Source organism: Ambystoma mexicanum, chromosome 10 (genome assembly GCF_040938575.1).
Source record: "Ambystoma mexicanum isolate Mex_15411 chromosome 10, UKY_AmexF1_1, whole genome shotgun sequence".
Taxonomy (NCBI): domain Eukaryota; kingdom Metazoa; phylum Chordata; class Amphibia; order Caudata; family Ambystomatidae; genus Ambystoma; species Ambystoma mexicanum.
In genome coordinates this window covers 1,161,965,496-1,161,988,277 of record NC_090932.1, presented here as the reverse complement: position 1 = coordinate 1,161,988,277, position 22,782 = coordinate 1,161,965,496, and the positions used below count along the sequence as shown (strand labels likewise).

The following is a 22,782-nucleotide window of genomic DNA, read 5'->3' as shown; positions in this document are numbered from 1 at the left end:
CACATTGGTCTTACATTTCTTTATCCATCTTTCCCATCAACTGTATACATTTCTATTTTATGTACTTACTATTTCCTTACAGCCCTTTTCCTGAATACACAACACTCCATAACATCTTTACAGTACTCTGCTAGACCTGCCACTATTCTTTTTGGATTATTCATTAGTTTTCTGGTATTACTTTTCCGGCTTTCAAACTTTTCTATTAACTTGATTGTTCATAACTTACTTATCGTTCTGTGGTGAGCTAGGTAGCCAGCTTCAATGCTTTGGTCTTTCAAACAATCTCTTTAGGACAGGCGCATTAACTACAATTCAACACTATTCTCTGTATTACATTTACAACTTCACTATCTGCCCATGAAACCTTGTCAATTGCTCTAATAAGCGTTATTCTTATATTACCCGAGACATCCAGCTGCTTTGTCTCTTGGCTCCTCCAGTTAATTTTCTGCTTTTGCGGGGTTAAGATTACCGGACAACAGGTGTTTATTGATTCTAACGAGGCCATATGCTGTTGTATTTCACACACCACTTGATTGTGCAAGGGCCATAAGGATCAAGTAACACCCTGATGACCCCGTGTGAGGGTCAAAACACGTGTTGGCACACTATCGACGCATCAACATTAAAAGAGACACATTGACATCCTGTCGCCACTTTTTTAAATTGCTCACTATGTAATTAGGACGAACGTGGAAATTAGGGTATATGCGCAGGCGGTCAAGGACATCGTGTTCTGCTTTTCTGAAAGGGGCAGTAAAAATGACAGATGCTTGAGAAAACCCGCTCAATAAGACATGAAATGTCAAACAGGGAATGACACGTCTGGCTAATGCACAAGCTCTCCTGCCTTGCCCTAGTGAATCAGCCCCGTTTCTGCCCCCAATAATTAAGCCAAACACACACAGAAACAGGAAGTGTGCTTGGCCTTTTATATGGCCACAAAGCCTCTTTAGAGAGTCTATGGGCCTCATTATAAGCGTAGAGGTCCAGGAACTACGGTACTGGTAAGCATGCCGGTACCATAGTTCCCAGACCACCATGCTATGAGCTGTGCTCGCAGGTGCCCGTCAGCCTGCCAGGTCTGGCCTGGCAGACAGAGCGGCATCCCCAAGCGCAGCATGTCGGATGCACCGGCACCGTCGTTATGGCGCTCAATGGGAATGGGGACTGCCATGCATCGGCAATGCAGGAATAACCAGATCTGGCAATTTTGGAATTACCCGGTAATTTCTCATTGCCGGGTGCTGGAAAAATTGCAACTCTGGCGGCAGCTACTGCCAAGGTTATAATGAGGCCCTATTTCTCAGATTGCCCTGGTAAATCTCTTCAAGAGGCTCATCCGTTTCAAATGGTCTCAGAACTTTATCCCCAGATGGAATTTTTAGTAGCCAACAGCGCTTGCAAGTTCTTGTGAGGAGCCAAATTCAGACTATGGAATTCGGCTTGTCTTGCAAGTTCAGCAAGGCAGAAGTTCACCCTGCACTTCAGAAGATCCACCCTTTCCCTCCAATTACACAATATCCAACTGAGTCTCCAGTCGCTTTTCTGCTTCCTTGATCCATGATGAAACAGAACCGGAGAGTGAGATTTCGACCTACATCCTTCAGCTCCAGTAATAGTAGCAATGATTCCGATAACTCCACTCCAGGTAATCAACCTACACGAGGAAGAGGAAACCCCAGAAGAGGACCTAACAACCAGGGCAACAGATCCAGGAATTTTATTATATCAAGGCCCAACACGGGGCCAAAAAATCAGCGACCTACGCCAACTAAGGAGCGGGAATCGCTCGTAGTGAATATATCACAGTATATACCTACAGCCCTAGAAGAACAAGTTTTAAATAAAGGCTTGGGATATGTGATCTCTAACCAACATGACCCGTTCGAGTTTCGGTTAGACTTTCAAAAAATGATGCGGAAGATTCATCTCAAAGAATATTTTGCCGATGATACTAACATTGCAGGCCCGACACAAAAAATGAACCATACAGGACTCAAAAATCCGTCTCTCTTTTGTCCACCAAGCTCTACTTTCTCAGCTGAGTCTAGAATCTTTGAAAAAAGAGTCCTCGCAGAAATAGAAACACTAGAAAAAAAGAAAACCCAGAGTTTCCATAATCTAAGTAAAATGGAAACAGAAGCTCTAAAAGCACTGGCCAAAAACGAAAAAATAACAATTAAAAGAGCCGACAAGGGCGGTAGCATAGTTATTCAAGACACTGAAAACTATGTCAATGAATGCCTTAGCCAATTGAACAACACCCAATACTACAAATTTTTGAAAGAAAATCTGAGTGCCAAACTTCTAGAAGCCATTGACCGGAAAGTTACTAAGGCCAAAGAAAGAAATTGAATTAGTAAACAAGAGAGCGAATTCCTGGTGAACAAAGAAGCGTCCACACCTACCTTCTACTGTCTTCCTAAAGTACACAAAACTCTCCTCAATCCCCCGGGTCGACTGATAGTGGCAGGGATCAATTCCATCTTAGAACCCTTATCTAAATTTGTGGATCACTATTTGAAAAACAATGTTGTACTAATAAAATCCTATATAAAGGATACTAAAGATGTCATAAAGAGGTTTGAACATCAACCATTTGATAACACCACTCATCTTTTGATCACCTTTGATATAATCTCTCTGTACACCAATATACCACGAGCGGCCACTATTGAAACTATCGAAGAAATTCTCCTAACTCGTACTGATAAAGAACCAGTTCCAACTTCTTTTATAATGTGGTGCCTAGAAATGGCTCACTCAGAACTTCTTCGGATTTCAAGGAGTGTACTATCAACAGATAGAAGGTACCGCAATGGGAGCCACTATGGTCCAGAGTGTGGCTAATCTTTATGTGGAATGTTTCGAGAAATTGTACATCTATATAGACCATCCCTATACGGCTAATCTTATGCCTTGGGCACGCTATATTGACGATGTCATAGTGGTATGGAAAGGCTAGACAAGAGGCAGAAGACTTCCTTAATTGGTTAAACCAGAGGAACCGCCAACTGCAGTTCACCATGACCATCGACCAAAATAGTATACATTTTTTGGATGTCACCATTTTTCATGACTCGGGCACTCTTAGTACAACCGTACCCTAAGAACACCGATAGAAACTCGCTACTTCATTATCATAGCCACCATGTCAAACATTTAAAAGATAATTTACCATTTGGCCAATTTCTACGGCTAAAAAGGAACAGTAGTCAGAAAGAGGCCTACGAGAAAGAAGCTAATATCTTGACAGACAAACTCAGAGAAAGGGAATACCCGAAAAAATGAATACGTCGAGCAGCTAAAAGGGTTTATAATGACAATCGTCAAGCCCTTCTAGAAGATAAAGTAAAAAAAAAACAGGGATGACAGAATTGTAAGTGTGAACACTTTCACCAATTTGAGCCTCACTATCACTAACATAGTTCGGAAACACTGGAAAATATTTAATAACTCAACCATCCAGTTACCCTGTCCACTATTCGCCTACAGAAAATCCACGACCATTGGTAATCACATAAGCAGCAGCAAGCTCAAAACTAATTTAAGAAAAGGTGAAACACTCACTGAAAGTTGGGGTCTTAACCCTATTATAGGTCATCATCCGGTTGTAGGTCATATGGTCGAAAACAAAAGGATCGAATGCCTTTTGATCGACACTAAAATTATCGAAAAAAAATGGTCGATTTTTTTATGGGGGGGTTCCCCCCCAAACCCTCTGTTTTCTTTATTAAAAACATTTTTCTACCAACCCAAACTAAAAAATATATATAAATAAATTAAAAAAAAATAAAAATAAAAAAAAGAATAAAAAAATAAATCGACCTTTCTTCGACCATTTGACTGTCGATCAAATGGTCATTCGGTCCTTCATTTTCGACCATTTGACTGGACACATCATCTATGTGGAAACTGCAGCGTCTGTAAATACACTGTTAAATCTAAAGAAGTCGAGATAGGCCTGAACAAAAAATGGCAGCAGACTAAATTCTCTAACTGCAATACAGAATTTGTGATCTATATAATCACGTGCCGATGTGGGAAAAGATATATAGGGAAAACCAACAGAAAGGTTAAAACCCGGATCATAGAACACCGGAGTTGTATTAATAATACAGTACTTACAGCCCCAATGGTCAAACATTTTGCCGATAACCATACAGGAGAATATCTGAGATGGACGGTTCTCTACATCATGACAGGCACCGATACTAATAAAAAGAAACAAGCCCTGATTACATGACGCAGTAGAGGGGTAAAATCGAATTAAATTTAAGCGCTATTTTTACACATCCCACCTACTGCCTTTATTTTCCAACCGACGAATAAATGGACCCTATAATTCTCATTGACCCAACTTATCAGAATAGGAGTCACCCCATTTTATAATAAGGGGCATTTAGGCTCCAGCCCCTTTCACCTGTTTCTCGACATATGTAAATAGCTTCCAAGTAACATTATAAGCTCAATATTCTTGTGATAATTTCACTGACTGCAATGTTTATCTGCAATAGTCTTCCGACTAATAATATCTGTGTGCTGTACTATATTTACCACTACGATAGGGACCACAGGGTTAGCCATCGTATTTTATACACCTAGAGTGCCTAAGGACAAGCCATAGACATCTAACCCGAGCTAACGCGAAACCAACATAAACAAAGGTCTAACGTTCATTTAAAAGCCCCCACTCAAGATGGCGGCCGCCTACTCTCCAGAATACGAGAGTTAATGCAGAGAGACGGAGCGAGAATCCTAAACGGACAAGACGCCTCCGGACACCAACATCAGGTAAGATCTATCATTTTTTCGCTTTTCGCTGTCGGGGGAACTTTAGTACTAACTTTAGTACTAGCTCGAGCGCAACCAGAAATTCACTTTGAACTAGCAGCGAACGCGAGCATAACGACTAGCGTTATCAACTTTTTTTACAAAATCCCCCCCTTGCCTATCCCTCCAGGTATAAACAGGACGCTTCACTGAAAGGAAGCTCGGACACAAAATCCAGCCTTTTTGCAGCTTATACTAGCGAACACGGGGTCTCATTAAACCTACGCACGGTAAGACTTAAGATTATTTGGTATAGTTTTAGCCATGCTACTTGCTCTGCAACTACTAGGACATGAAGGAGTAACTCCCTCTCCTTTCCTAACAGCTCCAATGGCCGAATGAAGTAGAATGACGGCTATACAGTGAGCCCTATCAATCCAGATCCTCTTTAGGATCTGTAATTCTCAGCCAGCCGTATCCCGCAGGTAATTAATTATACGTCGGAGATCTTCTAATACATTCGAAATTTTAAAACTACTAGAGTGACCCTTTCACCATGGGCTACTTCTTACAACCTCTTAGGATATTTCTAAATTGATTGAAATTTTTTGCAGGGTGGATACCCCAAACTTGGGAATCTTCATCTACAGAAGCCCTAATCGTGCTTTAACCAAGCCCGCTTCTGACAGATTGGACAAGGTAATTGGTATTCCTTGTCCCCTCTAGAGATAATTCTCTGTATGAGACTATAGCAATAATAGCTTTTCTCTCTCTTGTCTTTTTACCAACAGTTACAACTACCCCAAAACACGCCAGAATTAGCGTGTACACGTTCCACAATCAGTCAGAAGAAACTTCGGCTCAATATATTCAAAGTATATTTTGTGGGTTTTTAATTTAAGTGACAATACTCCTGATGAAAGTTCTATACTAATTGATAAAGAACAGAAACATGTCAAGACAATAACAATGGCTAATTATACAACCACTGTGAGATGTTAACTGTCTAGATAAGGACAATACTAGACCAGAGACTAAAAACTTTAGGCTCTCTGGAATACTATTGATCAGATTTACATTGATGTTAATCTTACCTATATGGTCACGGTTTGTCACCTTTTTAAAGTGTTTTATCAAGTGATATTTGATTAATTTGAAATTTTTTATGTCTTTATTAAAATACTTAATGTGTCTTAACTAACAGTTGACGTTTAATGATTATAACTGTTGTGTAAACTCTAGCTATTTATCTCTTGTTTAACTTGATCCATGATGCACCATTCCTCCATGAGCTTTTCCAACTGTAACCTAGGATAATCTCCTTTCACTGTAAAACCATCCCTCCAAACCTAACAGACATCCAGATAAAGTATCATTTCCTAGATTTCCACTTCCCAGTGAGTCAATCGTCAATCACAATGGTGTCGTCCATACCCCGTCATAAGAGAAATTATCCCTCCTAAATTGCTCCCAATCCATCAAGAAATTGTATTTTTTTAAATTGTGATGTGGATTACAAAAATCACCAGGGTGGAGGGCATTGTAACGCTTCTCTTAGTAAATTTCTACCTTGGTTAGCAGCGTGTGCAAAAGTAGGGGGTGGCGATGGCCATACGTCACCAAAAGTTAACATAAAAGTTCAAAAGGCACTGTAGCACAATCGTATTGGAAACCGGGTTTAGCTGTTTGTATTTTACATCCTGCACCCTATTTTCACTGCATTTGTGCCTTTTCATTGGAAATCGAATCTAGCTGTGTGCATTTTACATACTGCACACTAATTTCACTGCATTTGTGCCTTTTCATTGGAAACCGAATCTAGCTGTGTGAATTTTACACACTGCACCCCTATTTCACTCCATTTGTGCTTTTTCCATGCTGCGCTCTCACTTGCATTGCTTTTTGTTCTCCCTTATTACTACTAGGCCACCTGTCAGATTAGGCCAGAACTGTGCGGTGCAGTTACCCTTCTCCTTTCAACTTCCCTCCGCCACCCTAATGGCACTCACCATCTCTCTTAGCTTCTCTAACTGCTATTCGATCTCCGACCCCCCCTCTCTCACGAAGTATGGAATGAAAAAGCAAAAAAAAAAAAAAAAATTTATTTTTTTTCTACGAGATCCCGCATGCAAACCCTGCCCTTCCCATCCCAGACACTTAAGTCTGCACAGATATCCTTTTCTCTGTCCCCTCTCCAGATCTATGGACTCCCAATCTTATCTCTACTCTCTCCCCTTTCACTTCCTCTCCCATTAATAGTGGCACCAAGTGGGAAGTCCTCTTGGTTGGCTTCTCATCCTCACGTTGCATCTTTAATGTCTACCACACTGGCACTATCCTGGTTCAGGGTCCTCAACCCAATGTCCTTCTCTTTGACTGGATCTTGCCTTCCCTCATTAACTTCCTTCTGCGGCCTCTCCCCCACCCCTCTCACAGCCCCTCCCTGTACTCCTCCTCAGAAAACCTTCAAAGGCAGAGACCGCCTCCACCTAGCGACTCTTAATGCCCACTCAGCCAACAAACACTGTTGACATCTGCTTCCATCTTGAAGACGCTGACCATGACATTCTCGCTTTCACTGAGACTTGGTTCAATGCCACCTCACTTACTGCTTTTGACTCCCTCCTCACTGAAGGCTTTAAGACATTTCCAAGCCTCAACCTCACTGTGCCGGCACTGGGGTTGCTTTAATCTATCCTGAGTGGGTTCCTTCTTCCATTGTACCCACCCAGCCCCATTCTTCCTTTGAGAGCCTGTTTGCAAGTTGGTCATCTCTCCCTCCTCCACTCTGGCCATTGCTATCATTTACTGGCCTCCAGGCACTACCCACCCCGTTCCTTTCTGAATGGGCTGATTTCTGCTCCTCCTTCTTTCAACCACCTCCAACAGCCTCCTCTTGGGTGACTTCAACATCCAATTTGATTCCCGTGTCGCAGCATCCACTCTTTCCATTGACCTCTGCACCTCACCTTCCCTCTCCATTCTCCCCTCTGGTCCAACCCACTCGGCTGGACACACCCTGGACGCCATCATCCACTCTGGCCTCTCTCTCGCTCCCCCGCTGGTCACCCCTCACTCTTGGTCAAAGCATCCTCTCCTCCAACCTCTGTCCCATTGACACTCCTACTCCACCCTCAAACGCCCTGCCAACCTTGTTCTCGTACATCCGACCGATGAAACGAGTGTCAGCTGCTGCCTTTGCTTTTACCTTCATCTCCCCTACCACAGACTACCACCAACTCTGCTCTCAGCAACCTTCCCTCGGCCATTACCAATTCTCTTGACATCCTTGCCCCAGTCATGAGGTTCCGCCTGAAACCTGTCTCTAAGCATAACGCCTGGTATGACTCTGAACTTGCAGCCCTGAAACAAAACTGCAGAGCAGCGGAACAGAAGTGGCAAATCGCAGGTTCACCCTCTGACAAAATGGCATGCCACCTTCTCCAAGGGCAAAATCTTCAAGGAGCTAGCCATACCTTCTGCAGTCTCCTCCTCCGCATTTCCTTCCCGGGCCCTCTGCAACGCACTGGCCACACGCTTTGCCACCAAAACTCAGGACTTCCTAAATCCATCCCACACTCCCTTGCCTCCTTTGGCCACTCACCCTCCTCCATCCGCCTTCTCCCCCTTCACCCCTATCAAACCTGAAGAAGTTACCAGAGTTGTCCACTCTATGAAGACTTCTTCCAAACAGGTTCCCCTCTGCTCATCCAGAACCATCAAGTACAACATTGGCTCTCTTGCCCCCACACTGATTTCTGCAACCACTCTTTTGAGACTGGTTCTTCCCCTCCTCCCTCAAGCACTACCTGATGCGCCCGCTCTTGAAAAAACCTTCAGAAGACCCTACCTGTCCATCCAACTACTGGCCTATTTCAATCACCCCCTTCGTGCTTGCATTCCTGGACTCCAACTCCCCTGCTGTCCTCATTCTACTTGATCTCTCCTCTGCCTTCAACACTGCCAGCCATTCCATCCTCATACAAAGGCTCCACGATACCCCTGGTAACTCAGAACTGGCACTGGAATGGCTGACCTCTTTCCTAACTGACCGCTCTTCCCAAGTCATCTTGGGCACCTTCTCTGACTCATACCTCCTTCTCCACATGTGATGTCCCCCAGGGATCTATCCTCTCCCCCTGGCTCTTTAACATCTACCTTGCTCAGCTGGCACTCCTAATCTCCTCCTTCCCCAACTTCCAGTATTCTGCTGAGCACAATCAACTCTTTTTCAGACTTCCTGCTGACTCACTCACACCTTCCTTCATCCCTGACTGCTTGCCGTCCAGGTGCACTTCCAACGATCTCTGCCTCAATGCCAGCAAAACTGAGATCCTTCCGATTGGGACCCCTGACCCCCTCATCCTTCCCTACTCTCTGGCCTCCCACCTTGGGCTCTCCCCCTGCTCCTTCTGAAGCCAGGAACCTTGGAGTCATCTTTGACTCTCCTCACACCTTTCTCCCTCACACTCAGGACATTGCAAAGAGGTCACACTTTCAACTCTTCCTTCTCAAAGGAATTCTCCCTTTTTTCACTTTCCCCCAGAAGCTCAACATTTCCCAAGCCCTGGTGCGCTCTAGGTTTGACTATTGCGACAGCCTCCTCCTCAATCTACCTTCTTCCACTTTGTGACCCCCTTTAGCTAATCCAGAATAGAGCAGCAAGATTTATCCTTGGGCTTAAGCGCAGGGACCGCATCTCACCTGCCCTAAACAGTCTCCACTGGCTACCGGTTGCTGCACGGATCAAATTCAAATCCATCTGCATCATCCACAAGGCTGTCTGGGGCCAGGGACCCACCAACTGCATCTCTCTGACTAAATACTCTCCTTCCTTTACTCTACACTCCTTTGGCAACAACTCCCTGTGTATAAAGTGTTTCGCTAAACAGAGAGGAGGAGGTTGCTTGCTTTCCTCAGCTGAATCCCTCCTATCGAGCTTCCTCCCTCTACATCTTGAGCAGGACCATGTTAAGTTCCAAAAGCACCTCAATGCTCCCATTTTCCTCCTCCTTCCCTTCTTCCCTCATCTGCTAATTTCACATTTGCTGTGATTGGCATCTTGGATCCTTATGCATCCACTTGGCCCCTGACCACTGAGACCCAATCTTCCCCAGCTTCGGTCTACCCTCAGCTGTTGCCTTGTCACATCCTCCGCACTGGAGACTCACTTTTCCATCCAACTCTGCTCCTGGCACATAGCACGTAACATACCTTGCACTTCATCTGTGGCTCACCCTCTAGTACAGACACTCCAGAACCTATCCCACTGCCCTCTTCCTTGCTGAACTTGCACATTCTGAATACTCACAAGGTACAGTAGGTTTGGCCGTCCCTTCCCACCACTGTGTTTTATGATTGTTTGTATATTTTAACTGTACTGCAATCCCATTTCCCTTTGCGTTGCCCTGTGGGTGCTTTGAAACAGAATAAATAAATGAATAAAGCCAATCATGTGAAAAGTTTCAGATAGTGCATCTAAAACTGGCCTAAAATAGGACCACCCTCAATCAGTGCTTCTTTTAAATAAGCAGGGCATTTGCCCAGTCTAGCGGTCTGACTTTTACAAAAAGACTTACATGTCTCAGTATTCCCAGTCTACACAACGATGGCAAATTTAGTTCAACACATAGCGTGTGGATGGTAGTGGGCCGGGAGAGACCCAATAGTGCCTCTATACCTGCCCCTCTATCTGTTGGAGCCAATTCACAAAAGATTCAGTTATTGATTCTATACGATATAGTAATGTTAGGATGACTTTTTGGTTATAAACTTTCATCATCGGACTTAAAGAAAATCCCCTATAACGAAGATAAGTACACCTCAGATGCTACTACTCACAGCGTTCTATGCAATAATTTTCATTAAACACCTTCTGCTGGGGAGTTGCTCAAATGAAACCCTAATGTTCCTTCCTCTTGTGATTGCTTAAATACTATCTAAAGGAATCTTGCTTTCATTTCTAAATCTATCAATCATTTAGAGTTTAGTCTGTATTGATTTTTAAAAGGTTTTTAGTAGAACAATTACTCCATGCTATTAAACTATGGTGTAGTCTGCTTTGCATTTAATCAAGAAGAGTTCAATTATCGGCATAAGCCAACCAGTCGACCCAGGTTTCTCAGATGTTAGGTGAATATGGCTTTAATGCCCGCTGTGGGGGGCGAACATGGCCTTGAAAGGCCCGCCAGCCCGAGCCATGGTAGGCCCGGACTGTGGGACGTTAAAGGCCATGTCTGCACCCACAGTGGGCATGAAAGCCATTCGCATCCCGGGGTTCATCCTGAGTGCAAATGGATTTCACATTTTTTCCTCAGGAGATTCATGCTGCTCATCTTCTGAGTGGGAAAAAAAGAAAATAAAAAGACGGCAGCCGCCCTATCGAAAAGGGACTAAGTCCCTTTTCCATGTCTACAGCGGACAGGAGCAGCGCAGGGACTGGAGCACAAAGCTCCTGTCCCATAGTTAAGTGGGGAAGGGAATCGGAGGATTTTGGGCAGAGGTGGGTGGTGAGGAGGCAACAACGAGAGGTTCCCCAAAATGGCACCACCTGGTGGTGGGGGGGGGAGCAGAGCCTCAGTCGACAGGAAGCAGCTATTCTTGACTGGCTGTTCCAGCCACCATATTGGCTGATGGCCCTTCCCCGGTGTGCAAATAATTTTTCACTGACCGCAGAGATTCAGCCAGATCGAATAGAGTTTGAAGAGACGAGGCTAACAAGCAACCTTGCTTTAACCTTATATTAGTTAACATTTCTTTTGAAAAACAGCCCTAATTATGTTGTCGGCTCTGGCCCTCTGCATTTGTATGAAGATAGATACACTGGAGGACCTCCTTATCAAGCTTGCTGCGATTTCGTCTGACATACAAGCAACCCCTATCAACTCGGTCAAATACAGACAGACTAATGGGAGGATTGGGTTTTCTCAGAGCCCTTTGCTTTAGGGTATGCACAGTCATACCATTGTGTGTGGTGTGCATTCTTTTCTAAAGAAATTTGAAAATGTAAGCTAACTATTATTTTATTGGCCCACTTGTTAAGTTCTTGTAGGAAATATGTGGCAAAGATCTTGCTGGCAACATCTAACAACGCGGTCAACCGATAAATGTGTGGATCCTCATGGTTACCCCTTTTTACAAATCAGAACAAAGTGCACTTTGTTTCAAGTAGCTTAGGTTGTTTTAAAGTTTTTTTTAATGATCTTTGAGAATAGGCTTGCTAAAACCTGACCAGATCATAGGCTTAACTTTCATATCAATTGCTAGCCCGATTCTATAACGTTGGTTACAACTATGGTGTATATAGAATATGCATTAAAATATGCTATGTACACTTTCCAGGTCATCTTTGATATTTGATTATTTTGAACTTGTCTTAGCTGTTCCTTCAAATTGATCAGTTGCCATATTTTGCCAAGACATGAAAACTATTTCCACTTACTATTTTCTTATGATCTTTTACCAGGTTTTTGTTATGTTTTAGCTTTTTACATTTCAAAGTTAACTTATCCATGGTTGTACCTTTCTTTTATTGATTTCCCTGAATTCGCACCATTGTTTTTACCTAGCAACACATGATCATAATGTTTTACTCTTACCAATTAGGGCATTTTCTGCTCCACTCCCCTCCACCTCCCGCATGCTGTTACACTACTGCCTAATCACGAATTGATGGGTCCAGTGAATGCATTGGTATTTGTTATGTCCTCCAACTCATTTATACGCGTTCATATACTTGAGCTTTCCCAAGCAATGATAACACATGAGCACTACATTACAAAATGAATAACAGAATTTAAAGAGCAACTTGCATATAAGGCGTGTTGGTTACATTTCTCCTGGGTCGCCATTAGCACATGCACAGTAAGGAAACAATGGGTACTTCTATATGTGTGCACACTTCAAAGTTGCTCAACTTACATGTGCCATGGCAATGAAATGAAAAAGTCAGTTTAGTCCAGATTTACTCCTTTTTTCTCCCATTTTCCATTGAACAACCCCAGGCAATTAACTATTCTGACCACAAAGCCTCCATTTCATTTGGACATCTTGGTTCATCACCACTTATTTCTACTCCAGCACATCTGCTCAAAGTAAAAGCAAGAAATGACCCCACCCCCCCTCCTTTGGGATTGCCAACAAATCCCCAAGAAGTGTTCCTCTCTGCAATTTGCAAAGACTTTATGGCAAAATAACCTAAATACTCTGATCTCACACCACACAAACTTTGAAAGGCTATTACTGCGATTTGGCTCATGAGGTAACCAAGGGGGTTAGAGATGCTCAAATCGGACAACACTGCCAAACACAGAGGAACTCTGCTAATTGACTAAGCACATCTCAGACACTCACAAAGATGATCACTAACCCTCCTACACCATGTTGCAGATGCACATGGAAAACAAACTACTCTGAAATGGGTTGACATTGTAGGTAAAAGTGTATGTCTTACTACCCGTTATGCTCCCTGTTGACACACACAAAATGTCACTCATAGCAATGTGGCATGCAGAACGTCCTTGGACATCTTGGGATCCCAGAATTAGCTCCAAATGCAGACAATCTTTCTGAAAAACACCCCTTCTCCATCCCCTCTGCACTAGTGTCGCTTACCTGCTTGAGATCCTGCTTGCGGACACTGGTAATACTTATTCACCCGCAGGACATCAGATGCGCTGAGGGCAATCCTTTGACCGATGGCAGCGTTTTTGTTTGGGTACTTTGGGACAATGGTTTGAGCTCCGGTCCTGCTGAATGCAAACCTGGCGAAAGAAAAGAATACCAAAAATCCTATCTATAAAAAAACAAGTGCAATGACATGCAACAAACAAAATAACATTTTCTTTTCAACAAATCACCCTCATACTCTTTGAGGCACAGCAAAATTGGCTGTCTGCTTACCTGGACGTTGGTGGAACCGGCACATAATTAGAATTGTGCACAACACTGCGAGCGAGGGACGCTCTTGTTGTGCTTTGCTTCCTGGAGGGGGCAGGTACTGCTTAGATCACGTGACTGCTCACGTGACCTTTTCTCGTGCTTTTTAAACGGACCACAGCCACCCTTGCGGCGTAAAGCCCTCCGGAGATAAGCCCTCTGGCTGTTGTGCGGCTGTTAGGCGCTGTTGGTGCTTAGCAGGAGACTGCGGAGGTTTTTCCTCTTTGATCCTGCCTAGGTGCTTTTGGATCATCACGTGTTATTTATTCCGGACCAATCTACCTGCCACACACCTGCTTCGCATTTGCGAAGCGCACGATAAGTATTATTGTCCGTTTGTTGGTTTGTTTGAACAAGGGGGCGAGGCAGTCCTCTGTGTAGTTGCTTAACTTGGAAAAAAAAAATGTAGGATTTTTTTTTAATATTATTGTGTACACTTTATTCTAACCAAGTGTAGCTTAATTAACAATGGCCCAAGGATTGCGGAGTGGCCGTTGCACGGAGGTTACTAATAAAGCTCTAACAACATCTAGTATAGATTCCATGGTATGTAAAGGCTACACTTCATATCAGCAACCCTTATTAATGGATGCTCTGACAGGGGGTACTCTGATTGAGCCATTGACCGACACAGAGTATTCAAATCAAAACACTCACCTAGCTCAAGTTCATGCTGCATCATCTGAGTCTATGGATGTTCATACACAGGATGCAGCAAGTGACCCTGTAGATATGAACACGAGTGATTATCTGATTGTATCAGCCTTATGTACCCCCATTAAAGAGCAATTTAACACCACCATGCAGAGAATGGCTGCACTAGATGCACAAATTATTCATTCTATCAGCATGATGACTCCCTTAGTACATAACACAACAAACATGGGCAATCCTAGTGAACCTAATGGTAGGCAATTTACTAAGATTGATGACCATGTAGTAAATGAAAAACAATTGAGAAGAACCCAGCATGCACTTTTTCATTCCCCCGAACAGATCAAAGCCCAAAGTAAGTGCTTACGGGATGAATCGGTGGTGGGTATTAATGAGGACGGAAGCGAACACTCACCAACTTCTCTTCCGGTGATTACCAAAATCTTGGATCTCCTTGACAAGGGTCATGAACTTACACACCTTGAACTCAGGGAGACCAAGGCTATTTTATATCATCTATGTTCTAAAATGGACAGAATTGAGGGGTTTATTAATGCACTTGATACCCTTAGATCTCTTAAGTCCAAAATTGGTGAACAAGGATCTAGCGATGTAATTATAGGGAGTTCTGATAAATGTTCAAACTGCCTAAAATGGAGTAACCATGCTTCCTTAATAGAACCAGTAAAGTGTAATTGCGAAAATGATCTGAGAGAGATCAAAGCATCAGTTGAAATACTGAACACCATCGCAACTCATCGGTTAAAAAGGAATCCGTCAGTATCGGCATCCTTACCGTTACCTGATAGCCCATCTACATTAGTTGAAATAATTGAACAACAAAAAAAAGATGGAGCTTGAAAATGTTGCATCTAATGAGACTTCTGCTTTTATGTCTCGTCGAGCAAAAAGAATGCATATGCGCGCTGTGAAGAGATATGCTAAGCGAAGGAAGGAAGCAATGGTTCAAAAGGCAAGAGATTTAGGTAAGGACAATGGAGCTATTCCAAAGCTAGAACTAACTGATGATTAACACATCGATGTAGAACAATTGTCCAAAGAAAGTCAGGATACCTTGACTTCAGTCATTACTTTGGTAGAGGAAGAGAACCAAAATAGCAATAAAATCGATTCAGAAATAAAACCAGTAGTTCCCTCCAAGACTCAAACTTTGAAGTCTCGTAGTATAAAGCTTGTGAAGAATTTTTCATATGATGCATTCAATTCTTAACCCCCTAGTAGAGCTCAAACATACAAGATTCCCTTGAAGGCCTCAGAAAATGATGTGAAAGAAGGTGGGACATCTGTAAGTAAATTAATAATAGGTACTGAGGTCAAAACTAATTTGAACAGCTATTTCCCAACAATAGGAAGAATCTGCACGAAGAATGCCGATAACATACAATATGGTGTTTCAAGGTGTGCAGATCCGCATCCGCCATTAAGAAAATCTTATAGCGAAATATGTTTGCATATGGTGTGTAGGGAATCAATTATGAACAACAAAGGTGATCAGAGTAAAAAAATGTTTATAACTGAAGTAAATGGTATGGGTAAAAGTACAGAAGTAGAGGCTGTCGAGACCACCAATATAACAGCTGATGGGTTGGATACGATCAAGTCAATAATGACAGTACATGGTATCGACAAAAAAACTATATTGGTTGATCCATCAAAGAATTGCTTCACTGAAACCCTTAACACTAATCATTTGTCGCATGTAGACTTAGGTGGTATTCTTCAGTCACAAATATGTATACCCATTCACGGTCCTTCACAAGGTAGATTAGATTTACACAGTCTTAATAATATCAATACTTTGTTCAACCCTGATGAAAGTCATAACACACCTAGTAAAATGCTGCATTTAGAGAATCACAAAGCAACTACTAATAGTGCAGTCTTACAAAATCAATCTCTGAGAGGAAGAATGGGGGATATTCCAGTCTCAAATTCAAGTCACATGAGACCCCCACAACCAGATGTCACAAGGCAGTATATAATTGGGTTTGAGGGGAATGCTGCAGAATTGATGGATAGACATATTATTCGATCATTTATCTTCTCGTTATTCTCTAGAATTCCCCAACTGCGAATGGTGAACTCAGAGGATATTTCTAGGGTATCTATGGCCAGATCAAATAACTATAAAGCCCTATGCTATCTTAGTTCAGAGGCTATAATGAAATTTGGTTCTGTCGTGATGATATAAAAAGGGAAGGTTTAGCACTGTTTACTTTTGAGACGGAGGAGGATGCTGCCGTTTTCTTACAACCCCCTAGACCCTCAGAGGAAAACTGCAGCAATTTGAGTGTCCCGACCATGAAATTGAAGGAAGGTTCAGATGTGGATATATTTGAGCTCCTTAATGCCGTTGCCAAATCAAAAGGACTAACATGGTTGGAGCCTATGCTCTCGGCCATTTTGAATCCTAATTCTTCATCTACAATTAAAACACCTGTTACATAGCCATCCAACTACACAAACCTTAAAATCATGTCTTGGAATTCATGTGGATTTGGGAATTTAATGAGTTGGCATCACAATTTAAATAAAGATGAAATACCTATGATAATTATTATACAGGAAACCATGAAAACTGAATCCTTGACAATGGCGGGTTACTCCACTTTTAGTTCATTAGCTAAAAAACCTTTAAAGGGACGCCCCTCTGGGGGGTTAGCAATTGCAATTCACACTTCACTTAAACTCCAATCCACATTACTTTGGGATTCTGCAAGTTTATTAGGCATTCGCCTGGAGACACCTTTTAGCAGATATTCCTCATTGATTGCGATTTCTTTATACTGGAATCCTGCGAATACAACATTAGACGAAATGCTTGATGACTTGGATACATGTTTAGAATTTATTGCTGATAGGTATCAGTTGTATGAGATTATTTTAGGGGGGGATTTTAATTGTGATTGTAGAAATGCGAACGAAATAGGCTCTGCCAAGTTATCAAATGTATCGTCTAGGAGAGGAGCCAAGTTCAGAGAACTTTTAACTGATTGGGACTTTGATCTCCTAGTGACCAATGAAATTAATTTGAGAACAACATGGGAAAGAGGAGAGAATAAATCAATGATAGATTTTATTTATGCCACTCATAATCTTATTACTTTTATGGCTCCTCTAGAAATAAACAATATTTTCATCAGTGATCATGCACAATTAACTATATCCTTGAAACTGAAATGTCAACAGCTCGGAGCAAATAGTACACTGGCAATGGTGGAAATTAATCGTACACAACATTCCATTAGATGGAATAATGGGATATGCAATCAAATTGTCAAACAGATATCGATGGAAGCAGGGAGGCAGGACCGCGTAAACTCTAAAAGACTGTCTAGCACTGCATATTCAGAAATAGTTGCAATAGTATTGAATAGATTTCGAAAAAATCAAATCTTAGTACAACATACTCACATTTATGATCAAAAATGTAAGTTATTAAATAGGGAAAAAAATAAATCCTTAAGAAAATTGAAACAAGGCAAATTAGGTAATAGAAACACTTTGGAAAAACGACGCCAAATTATGTCGCTTTATAAACACAATTTAAAATTTGCGCGTATATCGAGACACAATGAGAGAACTGTGCATTAATACGAGCTATTGTGTCATATGACACTCGCGTCATTTGGCGCACCATAAATGCAGACTCAAAAAGTGTTTCACTAACTATGCCAAATTGTATTTCAGAGCCAACGTGGATAAAGTATATTACTGCTAAATACCAACTGCCAAATAAGTTTCGGACTGATATGAGTGTATCAGTAGATACTGTTAAAATACCACGGCCAAAGTGGAGTCTTAGTGATATCATCTGGGCAATCTCACGGCTGTCCTATTCTAAGGCTGCAGGTCCTGATGGACTTCCCCCTTGTCTTTATAAGGCGGACCCTGCAATGTGGGCAGAAATCGTCATTATGAAATTTGATTCCATCTTTGCATCTGGGGAAATTCCACCATCTTGGCTAACGGCCAATATAGTTCCGATATTTAAAAGGGGAGATCCATCTCTGCCTGAAAATTATCGCCCTATTTCTTTAATCGATACGGAGGCAAACATTTTTGCAATTCTACTTCTACAAGATCTGGAGAAAATAATTGAAGCAAAAGGCTTATATTCTAAATACCAAACTGGTTTCAGGAAAAACATGAGCACAACCTTAAATGCAGTTACTCTTGCCCATGCCATAGCTGGAGCAAAGAACAGGAATTCGAACCCAGTATACATTGCAATGATAGATATGAGTGCAGCTTTTGACAATGTAGTCCGCAATCTGTTGTGGAGGAAAATGTTGTATAAGGGAATTCCGAGTGCTTTGATGTTTTGGATTATGAAACTCCATACAAATACATCATATAGAATAAAAGTTTCAACGGATGGAGGCATCACAGTTCCGATAAAAACAGCATTAGGGCTAAAACAGGGATGCAATCTAGCAGCAACCCTGTTCAACCTTTATATATCAGATCTTGACAAAGATTGGGAAATCAGGAGCATGTTCTCTGTGAAGGTCGGGACTATTTCTTTGAAGTGGATGGCCTTTGCAGATGACATAATCCTGTTTGACCCAACTCCGGCGGGGTTACAAAGTAAAATAACACTCTTTGTTGAATTTGCAAATGAACATAATTTGACTCCAAATCTGGCAAAAACTGCTATTATGCATTTTGGACCAAAACAGAAAAAAGGCAATTTTAGATGGCATATCATGGACATTCAGTTAACATGTACTAATACTTCAATCTATCTAGGGTATTATCTCTCGGCTCAGAGTTCCGTAAACTCATGGATGGATATTCTAAAGAGTAAGACTAGACCGCTTCTTTCACAAATGAAAAAGATTTTTTCACGGTTTTGCAAATTCTCACTATTACCACTAATTGAATTTATGGAACTGAAGACCGAGCGGGTTATCCTTTATGCACTTGACATTTGTTTATGTGATTTGACGGTTACGCTAGATTGCCTTCAGAGTTCATTGTTGAAGGCTGCAATGTACTTACCGATGTCGATACCCAATGCCATCATTCGACACGAATTGGGATTGGTTTCATTATCGACCCGGTGGAAATGGAGACAGCTTTCGAATTATGTGAAAATGCATTACCCACCTATAAATTCGTTATATGTAGACATGAATAAGATGTTATATTTAGACTCACACATTCCAGACTCATTTCGCAAATATCAGATGAAAATGCAACATCTTTTGAGTGAAGCAAACATCACAGTACATGATGCATATTATCGCCCTGGCTATGTGAAAAAAAAGCTTTTTGATTTAGATTGGTATATAACTATTGATCGAATTAGGACTTATAAATTATATCAAGAATACAGTGTATTTTTTAAAAAACGTATTTGACGATCTGATTAGACTATTTTCTTGTGAAATTACTAGGAAAACATATTCGATTTAGACTCAATCTCTATCATACTAGAGAAAGGACCAAGAATTGGAATATAAATAATACAAAAGACGTAGTGGGGTGTCGATTTGATGACTGCAATGCACCACTTGAAACATTGAAGCACCTTATACTTTACTGTCCTCTTTTTAAAAGAATTAGGACTGATCGATTGATGAATTTTGTTCATATTGATTATGAAGATTGTTTAGAGTCCCTATGGTCTCGAATGATGCAAGGAGCTTAGTGCCTTAATCTATGCAGTGGTAGCTTTTGTAAGCATATTGAAAAGGAACTTGCACTGTCTTGAAAATTGAACTAATATTTAGTGGACAAATTTGATAATACCTCATATTTAATTAGTGATAGTGGAAATCAAATTAAAGAGGCTTACTCATGAACTATGTAAATGATGACTTTCACAAGTGTATGGCATAAATGTCAACATGAATTGTTTATATTTTATATGTAAAGATAATTATTGTTTTGTATTAGAATTTTAAATCTAGATATAATGAACTTTTTGTATTTGAATTGTATATCTTTGCAAAGGTTCGTTTTTCTGTAAATGAACTAAAAGCAAATAAAAAAAAGAAAAAAAAAAAAGAAAGAAGCAAAGGGCATCTGACCTACCCTTTGGTGGAAGATGTGGAAGGTGCCACTGCTGCTTCTGCTGTCATTAAGTAACTCATTGTCTTGAATGTGGGAGAAAGGAAAGAAGGGCTAAAAGGGCATTGCACAGACTACAGTGAAAAGTAGTGTGCAACAGAAGAGATTGAGTATCCTATGGGGAAAGCTTGTGATTTCATGAAAGGCAAGTGATCACTGAAACATGGTAGGGTTGAATAACAGTCATGTCATTCTCATCTTGTCAGGTTCCTTCAAACCTATCCACGTGAAAGCTTCTCTACGATACTTAGAAATAGCACTGGCAAGGGGGGCGTGGCCTGGATCCCCATCGATGTGGCTACTCCTCTAATGGCCTCCGTTCGAGTCCCACGGCATCCGAAGTGAAGCTGATCTTACTGCGGGCATCCAGCAATAAGTTTCACATCTATGGCACATAAGAGGCAGTGGCACCCACAATGGTTTTATGAGGCTCCTAATTCCTCTTGAACCCCCGAAACATGCCAGAGTAGTGCTGCCCCCCTCTCCTGACCTGGGGCTCCGCTTTCAAGATGGCCGACGGAGGAGGCTTCACCCGTCCAGCGGCGTGAGTGGCTGTCTGAAGAGAGGAGCTGTCAAATGAACAGTCCTCGTAGCATCGGAGAGGGACTGGCGGACCAGCAGGGCTGCGGGCTCTCTGTCTCTCTCGCACCTGACACAAGCGGGAGCGAGACCCCGAAGAACATCGAACCCCCGCCACCGGGGGACCTACAGGAGGAATAGCGGAGCAGCGAGTCCAGGGAGGCGACTCCTTTGAGACCCCCTGCGTGGGGCCGCCGCGGCGGGAGCCGCTCCGAGGTCCCAGTGGACTTTTCCGGAGCGATATTCGGCCCGCGCCGGAGGCGGGGCTGGCTGAGCCCGAGAGCTGTTGCAGCAGGCAAGGTGGTGCCCGGGCCCCGGCGACCCCCATGCCCGCGCCTCGGGAGCCCAGCAGAAGGCGGTGAAGCCAGAGAAGCGGAGAGGGCAGACGGCAGATCGGCTCTGGAGAGCCCTGGCCCTCTCCCTTACCTGAGTCGGGCTGAGCCTCGAGACGCCGTAGTCCCGCGCCACTCGGGGAGCGGCCAAGAAGCAGGGAAGGGCGCTGAAGCCCAGGGAGACAGCACCATCGCGATGCATGGGAAGAAACAACCACCCGACGCCTGGATGAGAGACCGGTGGCTGCTCCTGGATCCAGGTAGGCGCCTACATCACGTTACTCAGCCCTCGCCTGTGGCTCGTCTTATGCTGCTGGTGGGGTAAGCGTTCGACACCGGTGGGCCCCGCTCCAAGTCCTCGAGGGGCTGCTGCTGTGCTGAGCTGCCTGGACAGAGGGGGAGACCAACAACGAAGTGACTCTGGGGGGGCCCTGGACTTTCCCCCTTAGCAGGTGGCAGGGATCACTGTGCCGCCAGCCGGCCGCCACTTTGAGACCCCTGCACCAGTGAAGCCTCTGAATGGGGGGACTCCTTGCTGCTCGGGCCACCCCAGTGATAGCTGCTGCCTGAGCCCGTCCTTTTCACAGTGAGACCCCAGCTGAGGTGACGTATCCTGGCCATCCTGTCACCCATTTCACAGCGGGCCCGAGCTGTCCCATCCCCCTGATCGCCCGAACCCTCTGCATGGTGCTCAGGTTGGACCTCCCAGCCCAACAACTTCCTGGGGCGCCCCGGCCCACTTTTCTCCCCTCCAGGCTGCCGCATATGGAAGCAAGCCACACCAATAGACGCTAAGTCTTCCCCTGTCGCCAAGATCAGACAAGCAACACGAAGGATCTCACCCGGAGGAGCTCCTGCTGACTGTCGTGAAAGCGCCTCTCTTCACTAGTCATCAGTTCTTCAGCCAGTTAAGAGCTTACAGAGTGGCCCATTACAGGCCCCCTCTCCGGACAGCCAATACCTAGCCCTGAGGCCGCTGCAATGACGAAGACCGTTAAGGGAACCAAACACTGATATCTCCACGATGCTGTTAGCAACAGACAAGACCAAGAAATCGGACCCTCTGAAACTCACCCCAAAGAAAATCTCAGAGGAGCAGGGAAAGTTGGCAACAAAGGGGGACATTGAGGCCTTTATGCTAGACATCAAAGAAGAATTCAGATCATGCATAGCCGAATTCACCACGAAACTTGAACATACAGACCAACGAGTCACAGAGACAGAGCAGAGACTGGGTGAGGTCGAGGACTTGACTCAGAGTCATGATGCAACCCTAATGGAGATGCAACGAGCGATCCAGGCTCTTCAGAACAGGAGTGAGGTGCTAGAATTTAAGCAGGAGGACCTGGAAAATAGGGGTCGAAGGAACAATCTTCGCATCCGAGGGGTGCCTTCGTCGATA

At 43.2% G+C, this 22,782-nt stretch overlaps 1 protein-coding gene across 2 annotated transcripts in view; it reads right to left on the bottom strand.

The window, feature by feature from the left end:
• The window catches only part of ASTL (astacin like metalloendopeptidase), a 952,269-nt gene that overhangs the window by 318,488 nt on the left and 610,999 nt on the right, over window positions 1–22,782 (bottom strand). For both annotated transcript variants that reach the window (XM_069619099.1, XM_069619100.1), the window contains one exon: window positions 13,393–13,541. In XM_069619099.1, the coding sequence (XP_069475200.1) occupies window positions 13,393–13,541 (149 nt within the window). The remainder of the gene's footprint in view (window positions 1–13,392; window positions 13,542–22,782) is intronic.